This window comes from Diadema setosum, chromosome 5, assembly GCF_964275005.1.
Source record: "Diadema setosum chromosome 5, eeDiaSeto1, whole genome shotgun sequence".
NCBI classification, from domain to species: domain Eukaryota; kingdom Metazoa; phylum Echinodermata; class Echinoidea; order Diadematoida; family Diadematidae; genus Diadema; species Diadema setosum.
In genome coordinates this window covers 40,417,660-40,434,533 of record NC_092689.1, presented here as the reverse complement: position 1 = coordinate 40,434,533, position 16,874 = coordinate 40,417,660, and the positions used below count along the sequence as shown (strand labels likewise).

Genomic DNA, 16,874 nt, shown 5'->3' with positions numbered 1-16,874 from the left:
TGAGCAGAACTTCTTGGTCATTTATTGCAGATTATCACATGCTGCTGAACAGGAGGCATTTATTAGGAGGTAATAGTATATTAGAGTCCACTCAGAGAGATTTCTTGACGTCACTTAACCACTTCAAACTATAAAAACCAACTACTATGGAGCGTGTAACGTTCCGGAACAATAACCATTCTGGCGCTTTGTTTCACACTGGATGGTGTACTGCCTGTCTGTATATATGGAGGAAAATACGAATTAGAAATATAATTTGGTTATCTCTTTCCAATCTAGGCCTATATTCATAGATTGCAAAACAACTGAAAATGAAAATGCTAACCGAAGAGGAACAGGAGATGTAAATACGAGTGACAAACAAGACACAACGATGACCAAGTCACAGTCATGTACTATTCAACTCAAATTGAATTCAAATCCCAATCTAAAGTTGAATTGAATTAATACAGTTAAACAACGCAGTAGAGCCACAGGAGCTTTTAGTAAATTAGGACGTATAGAATAAAAAAGTTATGGAAATTCAAAGTTTCAAATAATTTTCTCGAACAATGATTGGCATAATCACAAATAATTATAGATGCGATGATGGTGTTAAAATTCAATGCCACACAAGTCTTCCATTGCGCGTGCGTGGTTATGATAAAGTTACTATTACACAAGAAACGTGTGAAACTGCAATCCTATATAGCTTCCTTGTTTGAACATGAACATAATGTAATTTTTAATTTTAGAACCCATTTTTTAAATTACTTGCTCACAGAGTCTTTATCTATCTATCTATCTCTATCTATCTATTATCTATCTATCTACACACTTTGTATCTATCTATCTATCTATCTATCTATCTATCTATCTATCTATCTATCTATCTACAGTATTTATCTAATGGAATGGGGCTTGGGTCATTGCGGCTTGTTAGTCGTCCTCTATTGTGTTATGGAGGAAAATGATAATCATACCGTTGTTAGTCTTAATACTGAAATAATACAATGTAGTTTCATACCGCTTTACAAAGTTAGTAATAGAAGTTAATTGCGAATATGCCTACTTAGCTGCGAATAGATCTAAAACAACAAGAACAATAATGTCTATTGAATATCATGTAAAGAGTAAGAATATATATTATACAATCTACTCGGTTTGGTTTAATCATTTCCTAACGGTTCTGTATGGCCCCTACTCCTAGCATGCGAAGTATACTATACATGGTTTGCAAGTTTTATGTTATAGGCCTATATGCATGCTGGGGTGTTTCAAGTAACCACCCCACCCCACCTGCAGCAGCGGTTCCCTTGGGTCTGTACCTTGGCCCTTCTGTGTCTAACGCAGGCGCCATCTGTGTAATGTATATAAAACGCATACATTTTTATTTACACAATTATCATTCTCTGCATGGGGTTAATTCCCTTGTCGTCATGGTGTCATATCAATATTGTGTGCAGTTTTAATATTTCTCCTGATTTAATCAACCAGGCCCCTATCTACGTATCACAAAATGATAAGTCTGTGCTCGTCTGTGCACGTATCACGGCTTTATGATGCTATAATAGACAAGGAAAGGAGTTGCTTACACTGTTGCTACATTAATTGAGACGATGTTGGAACAGTTTTTAAACAATCATGTTCACCACGTACTTTCTTCACAGTATAAGGCCGTGCCACACTCGCGCAGTATCAACACAATTATGCATGTCCTCAAAATGAATTATTTTCATGCGTTAAATTGCCATGCTACATGTGCTCTCACGAAGGTTAACTTTTGTGACGATAGAGATTTCATTTGCGTAAGTTGACGAACGAACTTTGTCCAAAAATGGGACACATCCCGTTAAATAAACGATTTAAGGGAATGCAGAACAAGTATTTTTCCATAGGCAGCACTTATACCTGTATAATTTCAAGGTCGTGACGTGCAAGACATGTCAGACAGATTAGATCGAAAGAACCGTGCTTGTAACATGCAAACTCAATCGACATCATAGGAAGTGAGGTTTATGACTGAAAAAAAAAATACAGCAACAACAAAGAACAGAGAAAGGAACATGGTGTGCCATGTAGATTCAATGAATATTATTGATATAGGCAAACGGGAAGATATTCAAATCTATCACCACTTATAATTCCAAACTGGTAAAGGTCAACGTAAGTACTGACCACTTTGTTATTCCATACTCTGGTCAACGTATTCCATGATAATAATAAATGGACGTTCTCTACTTATGGAGAGTGATGGTGAGATCCATTGAGAAAGAGAATTTAAATGCTGGACAACAGAGAGCTAGATCTTAGGGATGGTACAGTATTGGTGGAGATGAGAATAATTAGGCTTTTAACTTTTTGCGAGATACCAAGAAAACACTTATGATATAGTACAGAGCATACCATTCTAAGAGGAATTCAAAGTTTATTTGATGAAAATCGGGTTTGGAAAGACTGAAACATCCAAAACCAAATTAAAACAAAGCGATCGTAATAAAGTGTGGGTCCCACACTTTATTAGAATCGCTCTTTTTTGGATATCTCAGCCATTTCAAAACCAATTTTCATCAAAAAAATAAACGTTGAATTCCTCATAGAATTACGTGCGCTTTTGATTTTCATAAGATGTTTCTCATTATCTCACCAAAAACTTGAAACTAGGTCTCAACCAAAACTATACGATCCTTTGAACTCGTGTGGTTTTTATGTGATTCACATTCCTGTTCTCTATGGTCTCAAAAAATATGTGAAATATTTCTTTCACAAACGATGTGAAAATCAAAATGTGTTCTTTCTTATCAAAATATTAACTTAAATAGACGTTGGAAATGAAAACAACGAAAACCAAGCAATAATATTTTTTTATCTGAGCACTGATTCTGTGCCTAAATGCATTTTTTATAGAAATAGAAATGAGCCAGTTTGGTGACTTTTCCTTGTCATGATTTGCATAGAACCCCCCCCCCCCAGCAAACTAAAATGGGTTAAAATTCTAAAAACAACTTGCTTCTTATTGATTGGTTACCTTGCCTACCAGAATGGGTTAAAAGAAAATGAGCATATCGCCTCGTTCATTATTCATTATTATTATTATTACTACTGCTACTATACTACTACTATACTTCTAATATTATTAAAGGCTCCTGACATTTGAGTGGTGGATCAGTGTCTAATTTCCATAAGTGAAAAAAAGGGCTTTGTATCCTAAAATGCTCATATCATCTCAGGACATTAAATCCATAAAAATCTGGTGGCTATATACCATGTTTTTGAGGCCAATGATCATAATGTATAGCTGAGCCGGTTGCAAACGATTTATTCGTCTTGCATGCTCGCCTTGTTGTACAAGCGCATACTGCATGATATCTTAAAATAATGATTTTGATAACGTTATTGTAAGATGATATTTCATTGTGGGTTTACATATTGATGGGTATTGGTTTCACGAATGGAAATATACTTGCTTACGTTGCAGTCATAATTCGGGGAAGAACAGTGACGTGGGACCACCACCTCTCCTCATGCGTTATCGCACATGTTCAAAGAAAACATTCACTTTATGTACCTTCAACTACTTCAACATAGGTGGATACGAGCTCAAGGAATATGCAAAACGGTGTAATAGGTATAGTGTATGCTAGCAAAGCGATTCTAGCCATTGGAGCAGAAGGTACTGTCAGTGAATGAGAACAAACCAAACAAAGCAGGGAAAGTCAAAATGAAACAAAACGTGACAAAGAATGATCAGTAATTATAAGTCATATTATTTTTTTTTCCGTTTCATTGTCCTGTGATACAGGTGTATACACGAGTGGCTTGGGTTGACCTGTGAGGGAGAAGCTCTTGAGCTTTGTGTATAGATTTTGAGTGTAAACACTGTAACTATATAATGTGCAAAAGAAAAGTAAAATTTTCGAAATGTTTACGGATACGAGGGCCATTTATAGGCATATCATAATTGTGTTTGGATAATTGAGCACAAGGCACTGATGGACACATTCAAAATATTGATATACACTCGTTTTAGAAACCATGCCACAGTACAATATTGCGCCGTAACAATGTAGTTACAAAAGTGACAGCAAAATCGAGTGTGGACATTTTAGCTGTTATGCTTGCAGGGGAACTGCACTTATAACAATAATTGAATATAAATATATAACGTATATATTTTGTGTGTATATGTGTGTTTATGTGTGTGTGTGGATGGTGATGTGGGCTTTTGCTTACTGAAAACCTTATTCACACTCTCTTTTCATTTCTTAGATCTCAAATTGTTAATCCATTATTCCAATATCTGTCTGGTATATACTTTAAATTTAATTTCTTTCTTATTTTAATGTCGTAATTAACAATCAAAAATTATCTCACTAAAGATAATTACTTTCTATCATAGCTGCCTTTCTATCTATCTATCTATCTATCTATTAAGCATATTAATCATTGTTATAGCCAGCTATCACTCAGAGTCAAATATTTCTCTCCATCTGTTTATCCGTCTTTCTTTCTGTTGGTCTCCGTGAAAATAAAGAGATTTGTGACAGAGATGGGGGTAAAATACGTGACGTCAAAGTCAGGGAATTAATAGGATGAAAAAGCTGAGGATCATACGAACTCTGATGATTATACCTTAACAAATACAGGTTGTTCACTTATTCCCCTCAATGACACCTTTCCTTGACGATTTCATTGTAAAGACCAGTATTCCTCTATTGGGGGTCGATATTCCCTGAAGGGACGCCAGTGGCATATATACCAATAACTTTACACCTTGGGAGACGATCTCATGCCGAGTTTGTGATCCTTTTAAACTCATTGATCTCTCCACAGAAATGGTAAAAATGCTACATATTCAATAAAGCACCTTTTTTATAAACCTTTTTCACAGATCATCAAACGCGCTCATCCCCTGGACCGTGAGCCCATTCAGCGACTATTTGTTCCTTTACTCCGACACTCTCTTGTCTCTCTTCCCCCTTAATCAATAGATTCTGTGGCGTCATAGCAGACAATTTTGTCTAGTCTTTACTCAAGTGTCACTATCGAAACAACTGCGAAGGTTGCACATGGTGTAGGGCGATTTATTCGTCAGCTCGCTAGACTCAGATGAAGAAAGTCTCAATATAATAGAAATCCACAGATACTTTATATTTTGTCCTCGGTTTTCTTTCAGGAATTGGACGAGGAAGATTAAATGAGGCTGTTCTGGCGATATGTATTTGTGGAACAAATATTTCGTCGATGTGTATTTGTAGAACAAATTCTTTTGTTGGTTCTTTTTGATTTGTTAATAAAACTTTGCAAACGAACATCAGTAAATTTTCGAAACTGCATGGTGCCTGTTGGAAACATACAGGCATATAATCATGTATACTCCTGACGTCATCTTATAATAATTCATGTAATAGTCGTCCAAATATTATATGGAATAATCATCTTCGCCGAGAGATGGTGACGAAAACTGTCTTTCCAACCCTCCAAGTTTATCGGTAATTACCTGACAAGAATATCCATAACATTAGATTATTGATGATATCGATTATTAAGTATTACACAAACGACAATTCTAACGAAGCAGCCGAGATGCTGTTGAATGATCGATCAAACTTTGTACTATCTCTTAATATAGGTAAATAAATCGGGATAACTTTTCTCATCTTTCTCAGTTGTCTTCTATTTTCTTGTGTCTTATGAGCAAAGACTATCACTCTTTGAGATAACTCTCGTGGTAGCACAGCCGCAATTGAATAATATTGAAATTACACGTGTTTCAGCGTCTCCGACACCAATATACTCCCCATAGTAAATCAGATCCCCCACTCGTTCTCCTGCAGATCACGAAACTGCTGCAGCCTGTCTGTGGAATGAAGCGTGACCATATTAATATCCCTTCATCGGGATCTGCGATGGATTTTGCTTTGTGCAGCATGTGGGGCTGCGATTTTCAGTGTTCCACTCTGACCCAACGACTGACAACATGTTTCTTTGAGAAATTTTAAAGCATTTATATGGAGATTGAAGTCCGGAGAGGGGTTTGATACGCCTAATGAGAGGAATTTTGGAAACGGGCTCAAAATTTTGTGGACATGTACATGACAATAACAACTCATATCTCATACTTCTCTTTGTACAACCTGGGCCCTGTTTCATAAAGCTGTTCGTAAAATTACGAACAACTTACGAGCGACTGGTGATCAGTTTGATGTGCTATACTTAACAGAATTTCAATAATTCAGCACAAGAACTGATCACCAGTCGCTTGTTAACTTTACAGCTTTATGAAACAGGGCCCCGATATCATTATAATTACTATACAGGATATCATCATGTATATCCTTTTGTTTGTTTATTATTGACAAGATACAAGAATTTGTACTAATATTCTTGATGTAATATTGATATACTATGAGAAGTATGAAATTGACTATACCGAAAACTGAAACAACGAACAATAAAGGAGCCAGAGTAGTGCTTGTGTCGTCATTCCGTATTAATGCGTTTCTCCTCTTTTTATTATGAATTTGGAAAACGTTGGATGGTGTTTAGTTTTTACCATCAGGCGTATCATTGTGCTTGTTGAATGTCTGGATACTATCCTCATGACTACCCACATGAAACGCATGTACCAATGTCTATTCATGCCGCTTTTCAGAAAGAATTTGTTGTTTATGCTCAAAGCTCGCTTTCCCTTCCGGTGCTTATACACACAAATCAAAGATAATCATCATCCTTTAAACACTATTTAAAGTTCGAACAATGGCTATAATGTGCCAAAGAACATTTACCTGGTAATGTGGGGAAAACATAACTGACTTTCAAATTTTGACTTTCGATATCAAATATTTACTCAATGAATTGCTCATAACATTCTGTCCATTGAACGAGATCAGTGCAAATAAACAATCATCGTTACACAATGCCCAACAAAGATCATCCGCACGGGGGCAGCGTTAAATTTGTATAACAATCGTCATGAAAACAGTCATGCAAAATAAAACCTGTATAAAAAGACAGGACTACAATAACTAATGCCGAAACAGACAGAAGCTCTTTATCATACCGTTTGAGATCTGTTGACCAGGTCCCTATAAGTATAACAGATAGAATATAGTCCTTCATGAAATGAACATCATCGTTAGATGTTTTTATGGAAGCAATAATTCTCATAATGAAAAATAATTACTTTGGTAAATAACGTTGTTGTGTAAGATGATATTAGTCAGATTAGATTCAGCCGCATTTCTCTGGTTTTTTTTTTTTTTTCTATCTCATGGCATCTGTGTGAGAAGTCAAATTCATAGCGAACGACTGTGGTCCTTCGCAAAGTTGTATCTATAACTTAAGTTTTAGTCTAACGTTTGATGCTAGAGAAAGAAGCCATATACGTCACATGAATGCCACTTCAAACAATGTATACCTGCGTTGTCATTATCATCCAGGCAACGAGTCGGTAACGATTTGCAGTTCACTGTGTCTGTACTTAAGTTCGTCCAATAAAAAGCGCAGTTATTGTCTGATCATCGGCAGATTACACTTAACCCTGCCCCTTTCCTCATGCCGTCTTTATCATGAGAAGTATGACTCCGCCCCTAATGGGTATGGTTTGGTTCCCATTGTCAACAACTTCACACAAGATATCTGGAGCGAAGAAAACTCCTTTACTGATCTCGATATGGATAATCCCACATGCACTAATCGATAAAATCTCAAAATAACACCATGAGGAGATTGCATTTGAGTTACTATCTGGTTTTCACATCTGTAGCTCAATATTATTAGGACTCATTATAGTCACTGTGAGCTATTCCCATTATTTGCTTTTCAAAGTCTTATCCATTATGATCTATCTTCTCCTCCCATACATACACAATCATGTCATGCTGGTATGAACGTCAGTGATGGACGATCATCTGAAAATCAGGTCCCCCTCTTTACGTCGTGCAACCTGCTGTTCAGATTTCAAAGTTTTTATGTTGTCTCAGAAAAGCGATAAAGAATGATGAAGATGTAAAATGGCCATATGATATATATAATATATAATTATATATATACCCATATATAAGTTATATATAAATATAATTATTTCATATACTATATATATATATATATATATATATATATATATATATATATATATATATAAAATACATATGTAACTAATATATATAGGTATCTATATAATTATGTATATAACTTATATATAGGTATATATATATATAATTATATATATATATATATATATATATATCTTATATATATATATAAGATATATATATGTAATTATATATATATATACCTATATATAAGTTACATATGTATAATATATATGTATATATATATATATATATATATATATATATATATATATATATATATATTACGGTACGTCCACGTTGACGTAAAAGTTTAATTATGAGAGAAAAAAAAAACCTAAAGACCAATGGCAGTTTTTAACATCAGACATAGAATAAGGCAGTAATTGAATTTCAAGATTTCATAGCTCAATGTTCTTGAAACTGACAGTAGTCACAATACAGAGCAAATTAGACGAGATTATGACGCCATTTTCGCTTCAGGGATCAAACTCTGATTCCATTTTGTCCAATCTTGTATAACAAAAACTTCTACCAATCTTTTTTGTTACAGTTTGCTGTATTCATAACTCAGCCTGCATCCGAGTGGAAATTATTCCCTCACATTATGGTGCGATAATGTGTAACAAGCAGAACACATTGACCAAGGTGTTTCCATACATTTTTTTTATACAGGTTGTGTGTTTGAGGGGTTGGGGTGGGGTAGAGGGTGGGTGTTGTCGTAAGGGGATCCATGCGTGTACAAGTCTTTATTAGGCCATGAGAGACGGTGGGAACAGTTTGCAAGACTGTTTATGACTTCATTTTAAAATGAAGAAAATGAATAATGTATCAAACTGCTTCCCAGTCTTGAAAGAGTGGAGTAGAATGTCATTTATACTTTCTCATCATCGTGACTCAACGGCTTCTGTGCAAGCGAAGATATTAATGAAAATGATATCAAGTTCAGACTTAAGTAGTCTCAAAACGTGGGCAAGAAAACGACCTTATTTAGGAAATAGGGGCTATTCTTTTTTTGTCATTGTAAGAGGTGATTACGATTGCTGATTTGCGGGAGAGGCAGGGGTGTAGGTCTTTAGTCGATTTGAATATGGAAGTGACCGATCCTAACCCCTTGTGTAATGTACCTGTGTGGGATCTGTATTATTATCACCAGCTATTAATTGTTTCACTGATGTCTCCTGGCGAGAGCTTACATGAAATTCTGTAGACTATACTTTTATATGCCCAATTTACCTTTAATCGTGATCAAACATTCCGTCGCCGATATATCAAAGGGGCAACCACCATGCTCCTGTTTGCCGTAAAGAAGGAGAAAAGGAAAACGATAACAGTCGCTATTGTCGCCTGTGTGAATCGCTGAATGTCGATGCGCAGCGGCGTTCTGACACGCTGCGCATCGATGCGCTTCGCGTACTCCGCACTTCCTCGCGAATACACCTCCCACTACGGAATTCCTCTTGCTCTCTATACTTCAGGCATGCCGCAACTATAGTTTTGTCGGTGAGAAACGCCGCAGGCAATGAGAAAGAACGGGAGAGAGAGAAGTCTCGTGACCTAACAGAAATAGAATCATTCCTGGGTTTGAAATGATTGCTGACATTTTTAGTGGAAATGTACATAAAAATCATGTAGTTACAATATTCACAGTACAAGAGGACAGAGAACAGTAACAAGTTGATTTATCTCCTTCTGTTTGAAGACATCCGGACAACACAAAACCTGGTATGGCTGTCTCTATCTAGTCATGTCAGCGAGAAGACGATAATAATAGTGATAAGTGTTGGCGCACATCGCGAAAATGCTTGAAGTGGATATGTAGCGATGACAATTAAAAAAATGACAAAGGCATCATAGTGACGGTCTAAAATCCATGTGTAATAGCATTTGAATAACCCCATTTCTAATGCTTTATCATATTAAGAAAAAAGGGAAATGGCAAAAAGGCTGTCTGATGGAGCTCTCATTCAATTCGTCGTTAAGAAATGATCATGCCTGTTGAGTTTCGATTCTACTTCCTAATTTCATGTTTGAGTCAATCCTCGGTTCATGTCAAGAAACTGTTTCGTACGCGCATCGTATTGGAATGAGTCTACTTCTGTTTGAATCAAATCCATGATGCTATATGCAAAAAGAACTTCTGCTACGAAAGGGACAAAAAATGATAGATATCGGACAAAATGATTGTGCCGTTCCATGCTCTTTCACAAAATAACACTTTTACCACTTTGACGAAATTTGAAAGTTGTGTGTACAATAAAAAAAAAATGTACACTGTATGTTCAAAAAGCACTTACTGCTCAAAATGCTATTGCTAACCTGTCGGGATGACTGTTGTTTTTCTAGGTACCGAAGCAAATGAAGACATAAATGGTATGACAGAGATTTCGATAAAGTCACCCTAACCCGAGCAGTGTATAAAACTATGATTATGAAATGGGCTTTAGAATCTCTGCAATCTGATACTAGTAGGTCAATTGTCATGCATTGATTTTTACTGATTTTACTGATCCACACTGAGCCAAACGTCCGGTAAAATTCGAACGCATGCCCTTGCGTCCGGTAAAAACCGAACGCATGGCTCAAGTCTTGTACAGTGTTGTAGGTGTACCGGACGCATGATGGGGAAAATGGTTGTATTTCATGAATAAACGGCCCCATTTTATAACACAAATGATGCACAGGCCTATTTCGTGGATCAGTGAGAATTGGATGCTCTCGTTTAACTTTGGAATGGTCTAAAACCCACTCGCTGCACTCGTGGATTTAAACAGTTCCAAAATTAAACTCGTGCATCCATTTCTCACCGATCCACTCTGTCCTGTGCATCATTTATATAATAAATCATTAATCTAAGTGTATATTATACACTGCATAGAAAGATGTATAAACAATACATATTGTATACAAATAGATTAATCAAGAAGTAATTTAATGTGTGTGTACCTGCGTGTTTCTCACTATCTATCATTTTGTGTGTAAGCCTACTGTTTTTGTATTGTTCAGACATTACAGACATATATACACACACACACACACACACACACACACACACATATATATATATATATATATATATACATATATATATATATATTTATACTGTATATATAATATAAATATATATGAATAACAGCATCTTTTATTTTGATTCATACTATCTTCAAAATACAGCTTGCCATTCACTTGACAAAACCCTATGGGCAAAAATTCGTCTTTCATGGAGTTTTTTAATCATTACTGTTGTGAACACACACAACACACACACATACACACACACACACACATATATATATACATATATATAACATACACATACACATATTATGTGTGTTCTCACATTGTATGATGCTGTCTATACTGCTTTGTTCTGTTTTCAAACTACATGACCGTACTAGTACACTGAGCGTTTTCTTTCTTCATGTTTATTTAGGGGGCATTTTCCTTTGTGAAAATAATCTGTCTACTTGCAATTTAGAATGACGAAATCTCACAGACGAAGCTGTCTAAAATTTCCTTAGCTCAGATTATAAAAAAAAAAAAAACCTCTGGAAAAAATGTTGTGTAAAATGCCTTTAAGGCCATCACCATCAAACTCACACCAAGCAACACTACCAAACATCATCATCATAATTATCGTAACGAATGAAGCGAATAATTTTTACATATTCATCCCATCATTACTTTCAGTGTCACAATGCTTAATAACAAATCATAAGTCAATCTGCATATTTGTTTTTTTTTTCTTTTATTTTAATTCTCACTCAAAAGGCCTCACAAGTAATAACCACATATTAATATAAAAACTCTGCACACATTTGTTTCCAATACCATCACATCCTGAAATTTTCAATCCAGTTAAGATGTTATGGTTGCCATGATAATAAAAGACATAGAAGGACAAATGAAACATAAAAACTTTCTCGCAGATTTAACATTCTGCACATAAAGTATCATGGCAACCATACATACAGAATTGTTTTCTCTTGGATGTAAACTCATTTCGACTCTGTCTTAGTCTCTCTGAAGACATTTCACAAAAAGAAAAACTGCACTCCAGTATCATCAAACGAACAAAAAAAAAAAAAAAATGATAGGATGGTTAAATTCAGCGAAAAAAAAAAGGAAGAAAAAAAAATTGAAGAGAAAAATAAAAGAGACGGGAAAAGAACAAAAACTTAAAAGACAAAAATTTGATCAAAATAATCTTCCAACCAAAATTATTTTGGTAGGAAAGAAAAAGTTCTGGTGAATTCCACCTAATTCAATAATGTAAGAGAAAAGATAAAAGGAGAGTGAGGTGATGAGACAAAAGAAAAGTGAAATAAGATATAAGAGTATTTTAGACTCACATGTAAGAGAAAGTAGATAGCTGATAGTACCCATGCATATAGAACACAGTCAATTTTGTGATTAAATTGTTTCGAAAGCATCCATTCAATTGGTCCTACTATTCATACATGTAGTACAATTACAACTGAACCACCGGTACTTAACAAAATTCTGGTGAAAAAATAACACATATAAAAATAACTTAAAGGAATTTAAAATGGGATCCATTTCTGCTTTTAGCATTTTGAGTGTTATAGTCATGTTAGAAAATTATAAACATTCAATATAGATGGAATGCATAATTAAACAATTACAAGACGTACAGGATAAAATCGGGACATCATAACAAATTAACATTCCATGTTTCACAACACACCATTACATCTTATGGCTACCTTGTATTTGTGTGTGTGTGTGCAATATATATTTTAAGTACTACTCAATTCGTCACAATATATCTCCTTTCTCTTTACTGTTTCTTTCGACAACCCCTCACAAAACTGCCTGAGGAACTATATTCAGAGCCATAGCAGACAAGATAGAATAAATTTTGATACATGTAAGACACACAAAATCCCTCATGAACAATACTTTCTAGAGGACAAAACAAAACTCACAACACAGCCAAGGTCATTTTTCATAAGTGGTAGTTCCTATTTTGATTTTTTTTTTTTGTTTGATAAAGGGGAAAAAAAGAACAAAGACTTTAACAGAATCTAACATAGGCCACTGCAAAACTTTAATAGGGTATATGTTTCTGTCACTCACACTCAATCTCGCACACAGGATTTTAGTTTAAAAATAAAACTCTTATACTCAACTATGCCTTGACTATCACCATCTTCAGTGTCACTAAACTATTATTTTTGTGCTTTTTTCTTAATTTTGAGAAATTTGATTTACAAAGAAGAGTCGTAACAACTAAGTTTGAATGATCTGTTGTTCTCACATACAAATGGAAATGTTCAAAACTGAGTTATAAAAGCCTGCAAGAATTTATAAACACACCAAATAGCATAATACTTTGCAAAACACCACAAAATCCATTATCTAGTACTCATGATATGTCTATTTCAAATGGAAGTTAAATGCAATTGATGCTCAAGATAATTCTTACATTACAAGTACTGCATTGTTCAGGTTCTGAGTTAATTACACCTCAATCCAGCTACAGATCATAAAATTTCATCACGTACAAAAAAGAAGAGAACAAATGGAGAACACATGACCTAATACAGTTGCATGACTATATCTTTGGGCACTTATTTGCATACAAAAGCATGGAGTAACTTCCTTACAGAAAACAAGGAATATAACCTCCATTATTGCTGTTTAACTTTTAAGGCACAGTGGTAAAGCGATTACGCTTTGTTATTCTACATACCTACTACAAAATACTCATCCATAGTATTCCTCTTCCCGTTGACAAAGAAGGGGGTGGGTGTACCACAACAGAACATGGATCTTGCTCATTCCTCTTGGAACAAACACAAGACAAAACACATTCTACTTGTGTCAAGTCTAATTCATATGTCATTGGGAATTGAAAGCGACCATACTTGGAATGATATTGTGTTGGCGTACTGGACTGGAAGGCGAATGGGGACTGCTCCCCTTTATGGTGTGGAATGATTGAAGCGCTGGCACACACACATATTAAAATAATAATAATAATAATAACGGAATAAAAATCTGTGAGGTGACACTCTTATACCCTTCAGAAAGATCTTCATAATCAAGATTTCACAAGGTAAAAAAAAAAGAACAACAAACCCAACAAGTGTCATGACAGTATGGCACATTGGTACATCTTAAAAATTCAATGCAGTCAAAACTTTAACATTGGCATGCTCCTTCACATTGTTACAGTGAACAGAAATGCTTCATGGAAGAAAAAGTTATTGCAATTTTACTTTTCATATCAAAATGAAGGGACATACCATCCACATCTAAAGAGATGTAGTAGAAAAAAATAGAAAAAATAGCAAGATTTCTGACAAGTGCATTATTACTCAATATCACCATTACTCATGAAACCAATTTCCTTTCACTCATACAAGCATGCATACAAATATTAACTTCAGCTTCCTTTCTTAATAGTAAATTTAAAAATCCTAGATCTGACTTGCAAAAAATAAAATACATTTTCTAGAAAAAAAAAAGAAAAATGAGGCAAACGAGGTTTCCACTAAAAGCTAAGTCAATTAGTTTCCAAAGGGAATACACCAATTTTCAGACTTCAGCGGCTGCATACAACATTCCACCACATTTTTTCTTTTTTTTTTTCTTAATAAGAGAGATAGAGAGCACCTCACCGACAGTCTGTCAGGAGTACTTGCGTTGCCAAGTTGAACAGGTGTAGTGATCACAGACATTTTGAGAGTTTATGCTCCATCATCAACTATCCAATCCATTTACACAAACAGTTTCATCCAGACATCTCCACATTCCTCCATTCAAACAGCATCTGATTACCGTTGTTACGAATTTCAATGGATAAGAAAGAAAATTCAACAACAGTAACATGTACGATGTGCTATTCTACTGCCACAACTACCACAATTACACATCAATCAGCATTCTCATCATCATTATCACATTACAGTTCCTTAGTAAACCACTTTTTAAAACCATGGAACAGTCAAGGCACATTGGTGAGCCAATGTCTGCAGGCGGACGCCTGCAAATCTATCTTTCCAACTCTTTCTTCATCTCCTAATTGCATTGAAAGTAGCGTATATTATCAATTTCACTCAAAAGATATGTTGACAATGGAGCACAGACTTCTGGTAGGTTTATTGCATCCACCTGTGTACAAATATTCTTGAGAGTAGTTATAAGAAATATATGTCTCAGCTGCCACTATTATAATTACTCTCCTCTGTGAGGAAGGGGCCAGATGGTTTGTCGACTACATGACGGCCTCTGGGTGATTGCTGGGTGGATTCTTGCGATATCAGAAAGGTTTGAGAGATCAAAAAGACTTGTGATTAGTACTGTGCTGAATGTAGTCACAGACTGCATCCACCTCACTCTCAGTGGGGGAGAGGGTGTGAAAGGACTGACGGAATGCAGCCATCTTGCAGATAATTTGGGTGTGGCTACATGCAGGTGACGAGACATTGGCCCCTCCCTCTTTTGCTCACTTTTCTGGAGCAATGGTACCCGTTTCCTATGACAAGATCATGTTTCTGATAGCGTAGGGATCGTCATGAGCTATCTCGCCAAAGACACTGTTCCCATGCCGCAGTGCTTTCCTCAAGGGCCTGCCACTGACTGATCTTAGAAACTTCTTTCCCCCGTCTTCTCCGAAGTTGTCTGGATGATGAGAAGTGAAATGCTGCGGTGAAAACATCCCACCGCCGGGCATCTCCCTGGGTGCTTGCCACAGATGTTGCTTGGATGCGGAGGCTTCTGCCATGTTCTGTGATCTCAGTTTGTTTGGGACAAACTGCCTTCTTGGCACACGCTATCACTCCGGCCGTCAACAGAGGGGGCTGTGGTGCTGTGCCATGGAGCTGGTCACAATCTCCACCTCGTCCACTCCCGTTGGGGTGCTTGGTTTCTCTGCCTCCCCCTCCACAGTGTGCGTCTTCGTCACAGCAGAATGGTCCACATCCTTGGGAGCTGCTGGGCCCAGGTTCTTATTTAGTAGTGCCTCCATACGGTCACGCCACAATATGAGGTAGTCCTGTGAGGAAAAGACAAGAAGACAAGAATATGTTGAAAATAAAATGGTGCAGATTTTTAAAAGCTTTCTTTCACAAATGTGACATATATTGCATCATAAGCATCTTCTGCTGCTTTTAAGCACCATGTTTCTCGCATATGAGAGAAGCATGTAAAGAATATCAAAATCATTGACACAACTTGGGTCAGGTTGAAATACTGCACACACTGCATGCCTTTAAGCAGACCACTGACGTGCGTGCAGGTATGCCTAGGAACTGAATTGAGGTCAGCATTGGGTCAAGTATGTATGCATCGTCCAATCAGATGCAATGATTTCCCCTCGAGGCAGACAGGGGGAAAGATAACCCAATACTTTGCTGTCACCATGGCAACGGATGACAACAAACTCGGCGGAGACCCACACTGAGTCATATTTCTCTAGTATCTCCATGAAGTGCACCGCAGTTGTGAGAATTTTATCAAAATTATGAGATTATCTCTGTTTTCCTTTTCTCTCCTCACCCGATAGGAACCTAGAAATGACCCAGAGTGCCACTGCTGGGCTCTACTCTTCAATAAAGTACACATTTTGTGACACTTTGGAAGGGTGGGGGGTGGGAAAAGGAGCGAGCGATGGCTGCTGGATACACACGTATGCCATGACTACTGCTGCCTCCTTCAAACTCCTAGCTCCAACACACACTGAGCTTCTACAGAAGACCATTCATTTCACCTTGGTCACCTCCTGTTCTACCACCTGCTTGCGGTATTGGTCTCAAGTCCTTTCCTCCCATG

General features: G+C 36.4%; 2 protein-coding genes across 2 annotated transcripts in view; both read right to left on the bottom strand.

The window, feature by feature from the left end:
- The window catches only part of LOC140228916 (uncharacterized), a 67,175-nt gene extending 51,689 nt beyond the window's left edge, over positions 1-15,486 (bottom strand). Inside the window, exon 1 of the mRNA XM_072309184.1 lies at positions 15,405-15,486. Coding sequence (XP_072165285.1) covers positions 15,405-15,486 — 82 coding nt within the window. The remainder of the gene's footprint in view (positions 1-15,404) is intronic.
- The window catches only part of LOC140228707 (G1/S-specific cyclin-D2-like), a 29,620-nt gene continuing 24,556 nt past the window's right edge, over positions 11,811-16,874 (bottom strand). Inside the window, exon 5 of the mRNA XM_072308982.1 lies at positions 11,811-16,098. Coding sequence (XP_072165083.1) covers positions 15,892-16,098 — 207 coding nt within the window. The 3' untranslated portion in view covers positions 11,811-15,891. The remainder of the gene's footprint in view (positions 16,099-16,874) is intronic.